This window comes from Egretta garzetta, unplaced genomic scaffold, assembly GCF_000687185.1.
Source record: "Egretta garzetta isolate BGI_Z169 unplaced genomic scaffold, ASM68718v1 scaffold326, whole genome shotgun sequence".
In the NCBI taxonomy this organism is placed as follows: Eukaryota; Metazoa; Chordata; class Aves; order Pelecaniformes; family Ardeidae; genus Egretta; species Egretta garzetta.
In genome coordinates this window covers 1503382-1520032 of record NW_009260026.1, presented here as the reverse complement: position 1 = coordinate 1520032, position 16651 = coordinate 1503382, and the positions used below count along the sequence as shown (strand labels likewise).

Genomic DNA, 16651 nt, shown 5'->3' with positions numbered 1-16651 from the left:
GTCTGCTTTGGCAATAAATGCTGTTTTCTGCTTAATTTGCTAAATTTCTTGAAGAGTGGAAGCTGAAGAGAAAGTGAGGGGCACAGACTCAGCCTAAGGGGCAGCATCCCATGGCTGGCTCGTGCTCCGGCTGTGCCGAACGGCTCCAGCTCTGGAAACAGTTGAGAAGTTTGTTTTTAAGGAGTGAGATAGAAGAGGAAAATGGGGAGGGGAGGAGAGAGGGAGGGGGGAGGGAGGAGCTGGTGGGAGGGGAGGATGCGGAGATGGAGGAGCTGCAAGAAATGAGACTACTCGATTCCCATGGCCATACGGGTGCTGTGTGTTTGCCTGTTTAACATACCATAGCACCAGGCAAAGCCTGGGCGCTGTAAGATGCTTCCTGAGGAAGGCTGCTTCACAAAAGCCATTACAAAGTTTCAGCAAAGCCATCACCTGAGGTTTGCAGCTGTAGCTTCAGGGGTGATTTCAGCAGAGCCACTGCCCTGCATGGCCACAGCTGGTGGGGTGTCCCTGCTGCAGGGACAGTGCCTGGAGGGAGCCGGGGCAGCATCTCCGGCCACGGCAGGTAGCTCTGCAGGAGCACATTGCTGTAGCCCTGCGTGGGCTGGGAGTTTCAAGGGAGAGGAAGGGATTTGGGCACCCAGTGCTACTGGCTGGCAAAGATGTGACCTTGGTTTAGGCACCTGGAAAATGCTTCCCACAGCTCTCCTCCTCACTTGTATCCGTGCCTGTCTGTCACGCTGAAAAATGATCACGGCAATGACCACTGCTGTTCCAGCCCCTTATCTCTCTCCTGCCTGTTTGTCTTTCCTTTCAATACTTTTGACCTGCTTTCAGTCGAAAGATTAATACCCTCCATTTCAACAGCCCTGAGCCCAGATGCAGCTGCCTCTCTGGTGAGTCCTGACGAGGTTCCTGGTGTGGACAAACCTCAGCTGTTCCTACCCCGGGATGGGAAAACCTGCTCTATCTACACAGTGGTATCAAAGGCAGGGCTGGAGAAGCGCTGATTGTTCCAAAACAAAGCACTAATTAGATTAATATAAGTGAAACTCCCATGCTTCTTGACTAATGCCCTTCTGACTTGAGAAGCAAATCTTAGTTGAGCAGCAAATCTTAGTTCCTCCAGGCCCAGCTGCTTTCAATCCCACCCTTGCACCACTATTCTGCTGAAGATACAGTGATTAAATTCTCAATAGTAATGACCCCTCTTGGTCTCCACTAGGTTTCAGAGATCACATGGCCACAGAGAGAAGTGTTATGGCCCTGTCGAGCTTTCAGGTCCACTGGTGTGTGCTGTTGGCAAGTTCAGCTCAGCACTGGACCTGTCATGCTCCTCTGGTGTTGAAAGCTCCCCTCTGGAACCATCAGGAATGGAAATGTAATATTGCAGAAGCAAAGGAGATCCTACAGAGTCCAATGCAAGTCATATAAGCCTCCCAAAAGGTATCATTCTGGCTCGTGAGTCCAACGATAGATACCCCCAGTCTACAAACCTTTGAAGCACTGGCTGCTTCATACCCAGAGCCAAAAAAGGCACTTGGGATCTTCCAGGGTGTGTTCATTGCAACTCGATATTTAAGAAAGTCCCATCGTCCACTGCGAGGACAATGCAGACCTATGTCTTCTGTGACAAATGCCAGCATTCAGCCTCTCAGCAGGGACTTTTAACATATGCTACATAACACAAAAGTGCTTGAAGACCAGGATTTGGCTGAGTCTGCCTGTGAAGAAGTCTGTAGTCCCCAAGCACTTTCTCTAGGAATATTTTGCTTTACTTCTCTCTCTAGCAGCCCAGATCTCCAAGCTGCAGAGTGCCCCGAACTCCCAAGAGCTCAGCACCACTTGCAATCTGACTGCAGTAGTTCAAGAGAAGAATAAGTGTAATTCCCAAAAATGTCTTAAAACAGAAATTTGGCTGTGTTTTTCTCTGAAAGCCACGTGGAGGGTTGGCAAGCCACAGCTGAGCCGAGCCTCCCAGGGTGCAGTCAGCACAAAAGCTGGCTTTGGCATGGTACAACACCCAGGCAGGGGAGTACAGTTTCAATCCCCCAGTATTTGCTGGCTCCTAAGAAATGCAGGCCAGCCAGGCATCAGAAAGGAGCTACGTGTAGTTTGGAAGTGCCTTGTAACCTCTCGCAGTGTGCTGGTGTAGGTGCACTCCCTGGTAAACTGCAGGGAGGATGGAGAGAACGAGAGCAAGTCTCCCAAAGGGAAAAGTAGGAAACCCCATTGGTCGTAATTTAAAAGCTAGACATTGGAAATGAGAGGAGTGAATGGGAAAAACATGGCCTGCAGGCAGCTTGGGAGGAAGGGAGAGAAAAGGCAAGCAAGGCAGAGCATTCCTACCTCTATAAACTATGGGAAGAGGAGGAAATGTCAGACAGGGACAATAACTTATCCCTGCTTGATCTCCATCCCTCCCTCTGAGGGGTATTGCTAAGGCCAGCGTCAGGATTGCAACTAAAGTTGTCACACATTGGATCCCCTCTACTCCCCTAAAGAGCAACCAGGGACTCCCAGAATGGAGCTTGAAAAGAAGGGGGAGAAAGTCATCTTCTGAGAGATGCACATGTGGGGTGCCCTCTAGAAGAGGACACAAAGGGCAGGAGAGGAGCTTGCCAGGGGGACTTTTAGCAGTCGTTCCACCAAAGCAGAACTCACTGTCTCCAAACCAGCTTTGCTTTCTCTTACGAGCTCACTTCTTCCAAGATTAATTCTCAGAAGATTAGAGAATTTTGGGGTGACACTTTGTCCTTTCGCACTCTCTCACGGCTCAGCTAATCTTCCATCTCATCTGATCTCATCCCACTCTCTTTGCTCCTTGGACTGGCAGTAGTGGTTAGACATGGTAAGATCTTATTTAAAATCAAAGGGTTTTTTACTGCAATATTGATTACAGCCTGGAGAGAGGGTCACACATACTATATAGACATATACATAATACATACACACATACATTTCTAAATACCAGGTGTTTCCTGAGGATTTCTTTACAGATATACCTCAGTCTCGTTAAGAGGAGTTCAACGCTAGAGTTGCTGGCTCCCACCATCTGCAGTCCTGCTGCTGCCTACTTACCGAGAACATCCACAGTGGTGATGATCTCGTCCTTGCAGTGCTTTTGGCAGGTTTGGTTATCAGCCAGTCTTCCTGAGTTAAACAGCTTGCATTCAATGCAGTCCCTGCAGAAAGACACGTGGAGGGGAAGATTAAGCACCCATCAGAAACTGCATGGACACAGAGATTCACCTCTTGGCCAGGGGCTCCCCGGGTGTTGGTCTGGAGGCTGCACACCCGCACCACAAGGAAAGAGCAACTTCAGGGCCAAGCATCTCCATCTGAAGGATGGATTTATTCTAGGGGTGGATTCAATGAAGATGCAAAACAGCTGGCAGGTTTGGGGTCTGTTTGCCCCTTGGATGTCAGGAGCTGCACGTCAGCTACTACAAAATCCATCCTGCCTGAGATCAAGGCAGACTGCACTGCTGCTCTGTGCCAGTCTGAGGCTGATGCCCTGGCCACCTCCATCATTGGGAGGCAGGCAGTCACCCCCTCCTCCCCTCCTCTGCAGCTTGCAGCTCACTGGGCCCAGATGTTTACAGTTCAGGGTGCAGCAAAACTGGGATTGCCATCCTTTCCTCCAGAGTGGGACAGCGCTGGAAATGAATGGGGACGTGAACCTCCATGAGGACTCGGGCAGCACCACTTGTTGCTTCTCTGCCTGGGATAATCTCAAGTTGCTTAGCATGGGCTCTGAGCGGCAGCAGGCTTGCCTAGGGCTAACCTACCCTGATGAACGAGCTGGGAGTAATTCCTTAGCTGAAAAGTCTCCCAGGAACCAAAGAGCTGCCACCAGTGAGAAGTCCCTCCCGACCCCTGCCATGAGTACCTTTTAGTGCTACAGACGCCCGGGCAGGTGGGACACTTCTCACACGTCTCTCCAAAAGCCCCCGGCTCAGTGCACTGACACTTCCCACAGACGCAGGTGCCCCTGCCGCTGCACATCTGCCCGTCGCTGGAGATGCAGCCGTCCGTCTTGGTGGAGCAGTTGCAGTTGTCCCCAATGTAGTCGGCGTGGCACTTGCACTCTCCGCAGTGACACTCTCCGTGGCCTGAAGGCAAGAGCGGGGAGGAGGTGTCAGCAGATCCTGGACCAGCACCGGGTGCTGCAGCTGCCCCTGCACAGGAGGGACCAGCAGCCCAGCAGGAAAAGCTGCCAGAGACCTTACTTGGCAGAGCATCAAACAGCTGACGATGGGAAACACCTAGATATCTAATTATTATCTACATTCAGCAGCAAAAAATACCTACTCGCAGCTCCTCCAGCTTCCCTCTGTGGTCACTCATGACAAATAGGCATCTTTCCCTTCCTAGGTGGGACCAGGTGGCCAGGACAGGGGCACAAACTGCCCTTGGGCAGTACCAGCAGTGATGGTGACTATGGGGAGAACAGGGTAGCTCCCTTCGAGCAAACACAGCCTGCAGCTGGGGGAGGTGACTTCCACCCCAAGCCCCCCTGGGACCCCCGCTCAGTGTAGCACTGTCATCCTGCTGTGGGTGGAGGGCAGCAAAGCGAGCAGGTCCACGCGAGGAACAACCACCCACTACTGCGGAGCTCAAAGAGGATTAGCTGGCAGAGGTTGCATGCTCTGGCCAGGCGTCAAACTTGTTACTCTCTTATTTTCCCCTCTCCGGATGAGGGTTCCCAAGTATCCCTCTCTTTTTAGGGTGCCCTTCTGCACCCTCCTGGTTTGCCCCCATTCAGTGCTTGACACCACCAAGCAAATGTTGACACCTGAGAGCACATTTCAGCAGGGTGTTGCCATCATCATTTCTTACCCGCAGAGTGAATATTCCCCACCTCTGCCTCCTGGTGCCCAGCATGGTCTAACTGGGCTTTGCAGAGCGCTCCACCTCCCACCTTCGCAGAAGGCGAGCAGCATCTCTGTCACTCAGTCCCCGACGTCCCCTAAGCATCACTCGGCTTCACTTGTGTGCCCACCTGAAGGCTCCAGCTAAGCTAGGAGGGTTACATCCAGTTTAGTACCATGATTTCTACTGCTAGTGGAGTAGCAAAAATGTTCAGGCTAACAAAGGGTCTCTGGCAGCAGCTTTGGAAATGCTGCTTCTCGAAGCAGATGTGTCTGCCTCAGAGGCACAGCACTGGGCAGACAAATACTTCAGGGCATCAGAGGATGTGGCAGCGTGGATGCGATTTGGCTGCTCACCACATGAGCCAGAGAGGAGGCAGCACAGCCAGACTGCGGGCAGTTTTCTGCTTGGTCTTGTTACAGCATCAGATTTTGCTAGCAGAGCTGCTGTGCCAGTAAAGGGGGGGCCCAAGCCACGCATCCAGCCTAGGCGTCTCCAGGCCACACCACTCAGCAAGAAGTTTTCTCCTCCTCCACGCTTCCCTGCCCACTGTGGACCCTAAGCTCTGGAGATCAGCATTACTGCTGGGCCCTCAAAATGGTGTAAAAGAGGGGGGTCCTGTGAGGGGTTCTATGTTTACTGGGCTGGCTGGTGTTTTGAACAAATTAATCTCTTCTTTCTATGTCCACATCGAGAGAAATGAAGATGGGAATGGAGCAGGGCTTCCTTGCTGGTTTTGAACTCAGGGTTTAGCAGCAAAAAGCCTAGCAGGTCAACCATTTCGTAAGGTCTTTCCTACCCTGCTTTCGTAACAGCTTTACTTAAGAAGTACCCCCAAAAACCTTAAAACTTAAAAAAAATATTAAATCAACAAGCACCATCTCCAGTATCCAAGGCAGACCTCTACGTCCCAGTCAGTACCATGAAGGCTGCTGGGACCAGCTGAACCTCCCCCAGGGAGTAGCTGGGGGCAGCTCACAACAGAGACGGATGAAGAAACTGATCCACTATGGGTTTGCCTCTACTGAAGCATCCCCTTGCAACTACGGGGTTTAGCGACAGGCTGAGAAAGTCAGCAGGCTCCAAGGCTTTCACTGACGGCCAGCGGAGTGGCTGGCTGCTGAGCATCTGATTTCAGAAAGGCACCCATCATCTCACTGGAAATACTGCCCGAATTCCTCCTTGGCCAGTCCCTAGGAGAAGGGATGCCTTTGAAGGCCTAGATTATAGAGCTGAAGGGTTTGTATACAAGGCTCATCAGAAACCTAATTACAGCTCAGCTTTCCCACTGGAAACAGCCTCAAGTGCCTCGGACAAGATAAATTATATACACACTCCTTTCATCGGCACAAACCCACCGATCTCCCCGCCTCTCCCATCGCTCCAAGATTACCAGAGAGGCTGTGGATTTTCAGGCTTTATCCCTTGCCAAAAGTCATGGGAACACCTTCTGTTTTACAAGGCATCTCATATGTCCCAGCACATCCCAAGCTGCCCTCCTACAGCCTTGTCTGCACTCCCCTCCGTTTGCTTTGGATCCAGCCTGCAAACTCAAACATTACTAGACAGAGGAGGTTATGTTTACAAGATCTCTAGAGCTGACCTCCTTCCCTGCCTACATCTGATGGAAATTAAAAATCCTTGCTCTGTTTGCCTTCACGACGACAGCCCTGCCCTTTCCCCAGACACATCCGTACAGGCACGTTTGGTTTGCCCGTTCCCTACAAAGCTCCAGTTTTGAGCCCGCTGACACAGCTACATCCACCACCGCTGATGCTCGGGCTGCAGGTGCAGAGCAGGGACCCCCTGCGCCCTCTGCTTCACAAGCGAACTGAATGGGGTGGCTGGCTTTTAGTCACAAGTAATTCAGGCTCTTGCACACAGCAGGTTTGGTGCCTCCATGGCAATGCATGTGTCCAAACTAGCTATAAATCACAGCTTTCTTAAACGGACACTATTTCAAGGAATCCAAAGCAGCTGTGTATATGGCATTTAGTAAATGTGCTCATGCTTGACTTTGAGCTGTAAGGGTCAAGAGACGCAAGCCGATTGCATTGACACCATCTCATGGTCCCGACCCGGGAGGGAGCCACCCTCCTGCTCTTGGGCAGAGAGGCAGAGCCCCTGCATCATCAGCCTTAGCTCAGTCCCCCTTGGACACCACAGAGCCCAGCACAAGACATGAATCCATTGGAAATCCATCTCTGGAAGTGTTATTGCTCATGAAATGGTTCAGTTCTTAAAGCTGTCAGTGCCAGGTCAGTACAGGAGGCTAGAAAGCCTGCATGTCCCTTCCAGCCCCTGGCAGGCTGGGAATGGAGCCTGGAATGACTGTCCCGGGGAAGGGAAACAGCCATTTCCAAATAACGCATCCCATTAAACCACTGCAACTGGAAAATTTAAGAAACAGCATCTTAAAGCAAACGGTTTCGTTTACTGAAGGGGATGAAGAAAAAGCCCTTATATACGAGGGTGACTAAGTGTGGGCTGTGAGCTTAGAATTTAAAAACATGTTGAAATGTGTTTTCTGCCTTGGCCACACTGGCTCAACATGCAAGAAGTCACTGGCTGAAGCTCACCACAGGGAACGTGCCAAGAGTGGGAATTTCCATGTTGACCTTTAACGGCAAAGAGTGGCCGCTCCTGCAAGCACCATGAGCTCCACTTCTGGTGCTCTCCTTTCATCTCCCACACAGCCTGAAGACTGGAGAAACGTGGTGAGTGGGATACTTTTATTTCTCATACAGGCATGACAAGAGTCATCCCGCTTCTCAGTGTCCACCTGGAGCACTGGAGATGGGAATCCACTCCATCCTCTTGCTCAGGACAAAACCTGAGAGGAGCCCCGAGGCAATGTGGCAGGCTGGTCACAGCGAGTCTTTTGGTGACAGGGACCCAGAGCTGCGGCTTGCACCATGCAGAGCATTACCCGGTACTCGTATTTCACAGCAAAATGTGCTGCATATTTCCAGTCTCAGCTATCCCATGGTCGCACGCAAACCTGATGTGGTTAAGCAGTCTCTACGCCATGCAAGATCATGCGGGCGGGAAGCCTTCTACCGCTCCGCTGGTGATGAACTTAGTTTCACTTCCCAGTTTCATTTCCAAGATGAAAATGCGTCCTTGAGGAGGGTGTGTTTCAAGACACCTCTGCACCAGCAGAATTCCGAAGGTGCAGGACATTACCCTGGAATTTAACCCCCTTGAACCCTTTGAGTTTGCGTGTTCTCTATTAAAGCTGGTTAGTGAAGCCAAAAGACATTAATTATGTTCTCCAAACATAACAAGAGATGTTTTCTTCTGTTCTCATGCTTGAAATGAGGCGAGCTTAGATGTTTAAAAGATCCAGATCTAATTGGGAAATGAAATGCTCCCTCTGAATTTGATAACATACTTCCCAGCCAGCTCTTGATTGTTGGGGGGGCTAACACGAAACACATGTCAGGGAGGCTGCAGAAGCACACTGGGAGGCTGTAGCAGAGGAAAGCAACATTTCTGGTGGGGCAGAGCAGTCCCCAGACTAAGTTTGGACGAGTCTGGGCTCTGGTGGGGTGGCAGCCACAGGGCGCACCACTGCTTAGAGGCAACCTCTTCCCAAGGAGGACACTGAGGTGGACTGAGACCTGCAGCCCAGATGATCCCCCTGTCTCTCTCCCCACCCCGAAACACATCCCCATCCCACTGCCATGCCGCATCTGCGCTGCATGTCTCACTGTCACTCAGGCGGGTTTTGGCAGCACATCCAGCCATCGTGGTTTCCCCCCAGCCGCCTCTGCCTGCCCCCTGCCAGCTGCCCGCCGGGATGACAGCTGCAGACCAAGCTCCCTCTGCCCTCACCCCAGCACCGCACAAACCCGGCTTGGCAGCCCAACACCAGCGTGGTGTGCCGCAGCTCCGGTCCCCGAGTGGGGTTGTTGCCGGCAAGGAGAAATCACAATAGGAAGTTTCTGGCAGAAACTTCCAGCCTCTGACCTTGATTTCATCCCGGGCTTCCCGACAGCAGGCTGCAAAGTGGGACCCCGTGGTGGCCGAGTGCTTGGCAGGACGGCCTGTCCGCCTTCTGCCGTAACAGAGTTTGCCTTGTAGGAACTGCACCGACCGCTGCTGCACCAAGAGGTCTGAAACTCTGCGCACTAAAAGCTCTGTTTGAAAACAAGCCCCTCCAGCACTCCTTTTTTTCCCACCTAGCAAATCAAGTTGATGTGCCTACCGTACAAGAAAAAAAGATCCTCATGACTTTTAAGCCAGTTTCTTGGGTTTTGAGCACTCAAGAGGAAAAAGTCACACTGCATTTTGTTCCCATTAAATCAGTCCACTTACTTTTGTGACTCCATGCTCACATCCAGGCTCTGGGTTAGGACTTCCAAAATCCTGTACTTTTGTCATTTTTGGTTACTTGAACAGCTAGTTTGAAAAAAAAAAAAAAAAAACAAACACAAAAACCCCACAGGAAAACCAATTAAGAGAAATAAGTCATGGCAAGCAATTTCCAGATTCCCCGGTGCCATCCTTTTAACGAGCCCTGGCTGCTGCGCCCATCACCCGGAGAGCCCCAATGCAGAAGCCACATGTTCGTGCTCCCTAGGGGTGAAGGCACCAAACCCATCTGCTTATGAAAGACGCAGCACTCAAACCCTACCGACACAGGGCACTGCTTGAGCATTGGGTTTGTACCAAACCAGCCAATCTCCCAGCAAAAGCATCTGGCTTCTGCAGGAAAGCCTCTGGGAACAGCACATTTTGAGTGGGAGGAGGAAGGGCAGCGGAAGAGGCTTGGAACACTTGGAAAACGTAGACCTTTCCATTTGGGAAAGGGCTATGGTAAGACACAGTGCCTGCTTAGGCAAATAAATCATCAACTTCCCCACAAATCATTTTCCATGACTCAAAGCAGCCGGTGCTGCATGTCAAGAAGCCAGGCCAGGCCAAGGCAGCCAGCCTGCCGCCCAGCTCGGGTTCGCAGCACCGTCCTGCTGCCAGATAGTCGGCACCATTAGGAAGCCAGGGAGAGCTTGGGAAATCTTAAATAGTGGGGATGGGCTCAGGATCAATTCCCCTGGTCACACTGGTCTGGCGGGGAAAAAAGGGGTGCCAGGCTGGCAGGAGCATCCCCAACTCCTCGAGCCTACGGAGCACAACAAGCTCCTTGTGAAAAGAAGGTTTCTATATAAACACAGACAGACAAACGCCAAGGGTCCGAGGTTCCTGTGTAAACTGAAACGCATCCACCGACTGTCTCCAATCACACCAGAAGAAAGCTTGCCCACACTCATTTATCCACACCGCAATACCGAAACAACAAAACAAACACTAAGAGGCTAGTAATAAGCAAATAGTGCTTTTCCATATGTTATCTACACCAGACACCATGGATCTGTCCATCTTCCCAGTGCATTAATTTCAATGGATATTTATATCTTGAAGCATACGGGTTTGGCCAAGAATCAACAAGGCTTTAAATAAGCCTTTATTTTGATCCTAGCACTGGCTGAACTCACCAGTCATCAAAAATAGCACCAGAGATATAGTCTAATGAAACCAAATATAGAGGAACAAATACATGCTGGAGCTGCTAATTCAGCCTTGGGTACCACAAACCCCATCACCAGCTCCACATTAGTGCCAGCATCCCATACATTGCAGCCCTACCATTAAAAAAAAAAAACCCTCAGCCCCCTGATTTCTCACTCACTTGGGAACTTCTGGGTTAAATGAGAGCTGGGCAGGGAAAACAGGGCTTTGGAAACTGCTGTCTCATGAAGGCAGCTGAAAGTGATCTGGGGCAGGCGGATTTCCTGCGGCAGCCTTGGCCAGCCTTTCCTCATTTTCCTTCTGTCCGCTACTGAAGCGGAGCTGAAACTCAATCACGAGATACGGCTGATGATCCACCAGAAAGCCAAAATGGGCAGCAAGAAGTCATTTCCTGAAGGAGATCTAAAGCTGCATTTCTTAAAATAAAGCCTTCCTTTCCTTTTTTTTAAAGTAAACTCAGCACTCCACAAATCTCTCGACTTTTGCTTACGTTAGCACCTCAGCTGAGCCTGCCGCACATGGTCTTTTGGATGGAGACCCAGGGCTGGGAATTGGAGATTTTAGGTCCTGCTGCCTACTCTGCTACTGATGCAGGGAGTGATACGGGGCAAGGGCTGCTACCAGACCCCCCCAGAGACGCAGTGCTTCACCCTGAACGGGGGCAATCGGCATGGGTGCACTGCTTCCCTTCAAGCCATGGGTCCAAATACCATCCCGCCAAACTGGGCACATGCTCATCCTTGGCTTCATCACCACTTAAGCACCTGATATGGAAGGTGCTGCAGAAACTGCTAATAATTCTTATTATTCCTTAAGCCAGATAGGGAGGCATGTATGTGTCTGTGGAATCCTGGTTTTTCCCCCTCCCACATTTCCCTCCAGTCCTCTAACTCAAAGGACTCTGTGCCACTGTCCTTTTCCACTGACCTCCATCCCCTCCGACGCATGGGTTTATTGGGTCTCCCATGGGACACACCGAGGCCTCTACCACCTTGGTGCTCCCTGCTCCAGCCAACTCTACAGCCCTGCAGGCGCGTCGTTAAGGAATTTCATCTGTAACCCCCTAACAGACGAGATCTGCTCTTCCAGTGCACAAAACCCACTCACTGCAGCTCCCCACATCTTGCTTCCTTTCACCCCAAAAAGCCTGACAAATGAGACCACTTGGCAAAGACCCATTTTCAATCGGCTCTCCCAACCCTGCCCAGCTACCACCAACACCCATGGGTCCAGAACCAGGACCTTCTCCCCCACTTACATACTTCTTGGCCCATCTCTTTGCCCAGGTCTGCTTACACAACCCTACATTTAGCCTTCAGCTTTTGTCACCTTGAAGGAAGATTTAAAAACACAAGGAGACATATGGTGAGCACACAGTTAGATGAAATGCAGATAGAGGGCTTGAGAAAAGCTATAGTACTGCAACCCTTCCACTGACGCATGGTGCCTCCAGGAAGGATGAGCTTCGTCTCCCCACGCTCCCCTCTTCTGGTGCCCAAGCAGGCTTCTACCACTCAAAAGCCTCCAGATTTGTTCTTAAAATAAAACTTGGCTCCAAAATAAAGCCACACGACCCCAAATTCCTGAACACCAGGGCCAAATTCTATGGTTCAGATCCATCCTTCAAATGAAAAGCAGGCTAATTCCCACCCTGCTGAAGCCCAAATGGGCTGAATGTCCTTTCAGCTGGACCTCATCAAGAGGAGTGGGCTCTGGAGCAGAGAGAGATTCTTTCTTTGCAAAATCCAGTGCTGTGGGAGCCTTGCCCAGTTCTGTATTTGGATGCAAACACATAATCTGGTGCAAGTTCACCAAAGGTCCATGGTTTTGGAATGGATTTCTCTCTCCCCAAAGAAGCTGGAAGAAGTCAGAAGTTCATTCAAAATAAGACCCAAAAAAAAAAAAAGAAGAGAAAGAACGAACCCACAGCCTGTGCTGCACTTCCCTTCAGGTAAGTTACTGAAATTCAGTATTTTAAACCAAACCAAGCAAAATTCACGAGTTGTCAGTGCATGCCAACAAGAAATGCAGAGACCCCACATTTCACTCACCTGCTGGTTTGAGGCTTTCATCTGCCTCTGAACTCCAAATACAGCATTCATTTCCAAATGTTTCTGTTAATTACTCTCATCAGAAGGACCAAATGCAAATGCCAAACTCAGTGGTATGCTGGCCATAAAGGCAGAGCATTGAAGCGAGTTTGCTCCAATACCATCTTCTCTCTTTGGGGAGCGAGTAGGCGATGCACTGCATTTTCAAAGTTCAACTTGTTTTTATTTTGGAGCATTCTGCTTTCTGAGGTAGGAGGTTTCTGGCCGTAAGAGGCAGTGGCTGCAGCAGGACGGGGGGTTCGGGTATGTGTGGGCACCATCAGGCGACCCACACGCTGTGCCACTTTAAGAGCAGAGACCCACAGACAGAGCTCTGGCTCCCATAAACATGTCGAAGACGTCACTTCTTTATTATTTAACTCTGCCCTGGCATTTAATGCCTCATTAGCATGCATTAATGCTTGCAAAAGGTCTGCTCAAGGCCAAGGAGAAACCCCAGTGAAAAGAGGCAGGAACAGCAGCGCTCTGTGAGGTTTGGTCCTCCAAGGAGCTGCTGCCAGATTTGGGGAGAGCTGCAAGACTTTGACAGCAATGGCAAAGGCAGGGGGAAAGGAGGGGTAAGAAAAGACAGCCTTGCCCTTTCGTGCCAGGAATGGAAACTCTGGCAAAGCAGCACTCAGTCTGCTGGGGAAAAAAAGTCCAACTCAATGGCTGTTTCGGTGTGAACAACCAACACAAACCCTTGGCGTAAGCAAGGCAGGGCAGGAGGGGTATACCTGCTGCCAGAAACACAAAGGAAGATGCAGAATAAACACAGCACTGAGCAGAATCATGGATGGAAATATCATTTGTGTTCCTGTGAGAAATCTATGCAAAGATCATAAATTATCTCAAGTTGGAAGGGACCCATAAGGATCATTGAGTCCAACTCCCAAATAATCAGTGATATTTAACAGGCAACAACATAACAGTAATGCCTGGTGGTGTAATACCTAATACTGCATTTATTTATGGTGAAAGAAATCCAGAGGAGCATACACATCAAGCACAGAGCATTCTGGCCAAGAACCATCTACCTGCACTGAAATGTGGCCACCTCTGAAATGAACCATGGCACCTGCACTGGCCAACATGGGAAGTCATGAGCAGAGCAATCGGAGCTGGGAACCGAGCGTTTCTACACACTGCAGCTATAAGCACAGGTCACGGCTGGCGGGCAAGGGTAAAGGAAGATGCAGAATAAACACAGCACTGAGCAGAATCATGGATGGAAATATCATTTGTGTTCCTGTGAGAAATCTATGCAAAGATCATAAATTATCTCAAGTTGGAAGGGACCCATAAGGATCATTGAGTCCAACTCCCAAATAATCAGTGATATTTAACAGGCAACAACATAACAGTAATGCCTGGTGGTGTAATACCTAATACTGCATTTATTTATGGTGAAAGAAATCCAGAGGAGCATACACATCAAGCACAGAGCATTCTGGCCAAGAACCATCTACCTGCACTGAAATGTGGCCACCTCTGAAATGAACCATGGCACCTGCACTGGCCAACATGGGAAGTCATGAGCAGAGCAATCGGAGCTGGGAACCGAGCGTTTCTACACACTGCAGCTATAAGCATAGGTCACGGCTGGCGGGCAAGGGTCACCTCAAGCCGTTTGCCCCAGCCCAGTGGCTATTTGAACCCCTTGGGATCTTCAGCCTTTTGAATGGGCACAGAGCAGGACAGGGAGGTGCACGCTGTTGGAAGAGAGAAGCACATGCCTCGGGATTAAATTGAAAAGAGAACAGAAACCAAGTTAAAGAGGAAAAAATAAATTTGGAGAGGAAGCAAAAGAGAGGGACTGGGGAAGGGTGGAAATGATGCTCTGGGGTGAAGCATCAGGGAGGTTTCAGGAACCTCCCAGGACTGGAGGTGTGAGGAAACACATGCATTGAGTCACCCCCATGCTCCTCTAAAAGGCCACCGAGGATTCATGTGCCAGGGAAATAGAGGCTTTGTGAAGATGAAAACTGGGATGCAAACACCTCCCACCTGGCTCTCAGCCCCTCTCTGCACCGGGGCTGTGAGCCACGGCTCCTGGAGATGAGCATACCCAAAACCACATGGGGGACACTGCTGAATTTGGTAGCCTGAGGCAGAGAGACCTGCAAAGAGCAAAGGAGCTGTCAGGAGTGAGAGGTTGGCTGCACAGATGCCAGCAAGACAGCATTAAGGACAGGTCCCTTCAAAGGTGGTGGTTTACGGGGTGTCCACCTCCTTGACTTTGGGCTGCCAGGAGGAGTGAGCTTGTGCCTGAGCCAAAGCCCATCCACGCGACCCAGAAAACCTGCACTGGTAGAGGGTGTGTTTTAGATAAAAATCCTCCCTGGCTTCTCTGTTCCAGGTAACAAGCAGCCCACTAACAGGCGGTGGTGGGTATCAGTGGTCAGCAGTAACACACTGACGAGGCACGAGTGCCCCCATTTCCCTGCCTCGACACAGCCCTCCAAAATAATAGTGGTTGATGCTCAGGAACCCCTTGCTTGTAAGGAAGATTCAACCACTAAAGAGGGATGCTAACGCCAGCCAGCCGCTTGCACAGCTCCTGGGGAGTCTCTCTCCACCCTTTAAATTATCTGGGAGCCCGGGGCTGGGTGTCCCTGCTTCCCAGCGCAGAAGGTGCCACCCTGGCACAGGGCAGGATGCAAGCAGGTGAGCACGTCCCATACGCGCTCCTGTGGTTTCTCATCCTCTTCACACTGTGTAAAGAGCAGAGATTCCCAATGACATTCCCCATTAAAGGCTGAGAGGTTTCAAGTGTTGCTCTCACAGTTCATTGCCCCCAGGCCAAGTATGGCCAGACCCAACCTTTCGGGAAATGGCCTGGGATGACCCCAGCTCTGTCACCAGAGTGAGACCTAAAAGCCAACATCCCATATGTGATGGCAGCAGCAGGCTCTTCCACAGTTTCTTCACCACCCATGGAAACATTTTCCAAATCACCGTTTCAGCAATCACACTCTTCCTCCTCAAAATGTTGCAACAGCATGCAGCCCCCATGCTCCACAGGAGGTCAAGGAGGAAGATCAACAGCTGACATCAGGAACGATCTGGTTTATACAAACACACTTCAGAAAAAAATAAAAAGAGGTGTTTTTCCTGATTTGGGGCTCAGATGCTGTCATGCAGACAAATGACATCGGACGCAGGACCAACAGCATCCGCAGGGAGCTTATACACAAGGCGAGAGCAGCATCGGTCCGAGCAGGATGAAGATGAATGCAGTTGACTGCTCTTCCAGTTAATCCCCATCACAGCCCTCAGCCCTGCCTGCCCCAGATGACCTGGACCTTACATTTCTTTAGGCTGACCCACACAATAGGAATAAATGGAGCTGACCCAAACCTTACATTTCTTTACACTAATCCACGTGATGAGAGTAAGTAAAACATGCCCAGCTTCACAGTTTAACCCTGAAAAAGGAAGAGGACAGTGGAGGTCCCCTATTTGATTCATTTCTTATTAAATGTTTGCAGTCTATTCTTGTTGGAGCCAAAATGTTTCTTTCACAGGTGGAGGGGGGATGTAAGCTGGAGAAGGGATGCCCACCCAACAGCCAAGGCACGGGCGCTCCAGCCTCAGTTCATCACTGCGACAGAACACAGCAAGTCAGAGATTTATTTTTTCCTCTTATTCAGGGGGATTGTTTTTTTGTTTTATGCATTTCTTCTCAGGCACGCAGACATCTCAGGGCTTTGGCTGAGCAGCTTCTGCAGGTGACAAAAGCCAAGGCAGAATGGGAACACAGCAAGGAGAAAGGCTTTTAGGAAGCTCTGGGATAAATGTGTAGCCTGAGTGACTCTTGACCACATCTTAAAAGAGAGATGCTACCACAGTGATATCTCCTCACTGTTTATTCTGGCCAGAAGGTCCCCCGGGCTATGCAGCGGCTCTGTAAGCAGGAGACCTCAAGATGCCCGAAACCAGGTTTGTTGGTTGCTACGAAAGAGCGGTGGGACCCCCGTGCCCCACACAGCGTGTCCCACACTCTTTGGTGGGGAAAAGAGACACTCGCACAACCTATAACCTAATCGAAAAAGGTTTCAGTTCAGAGGATTTTTCCAGGCTCACCTCACCCCAAACCACCTTCTCCTGCCCTGCAGCCCCATGAGCACACACACAGCCACTGCCTGCCCCCC

The 16651-nt window shown here is 50.5% G+C and overlaps 1 protein-coding gene across 1 annotated transcript in view; it reads right to left on the bottom strand.

Moving 5' to 3' along the window:
• Positions 1-16651, bottom strand: part of ITGB5 (integrin subunit beta 5) — a 51661-nt gene that overhangs the window by 2586 nt on the left and 32424 nt on the right. The window contains exons 9-10 of the mRNA XM_035896310.1: positions 3893-4115; positions 3082-3185 (exon numbers count right to left, since the gene is read on the bottom strand). Coding sequence (XP_035752203.1) covers positions 3082-3185; positions 3893-4115 — 327 coding nt within the window. The remainder of the gene's footprint in view (positions 1-3081; positions 3186-3892; positions 4116-16651) is intronic.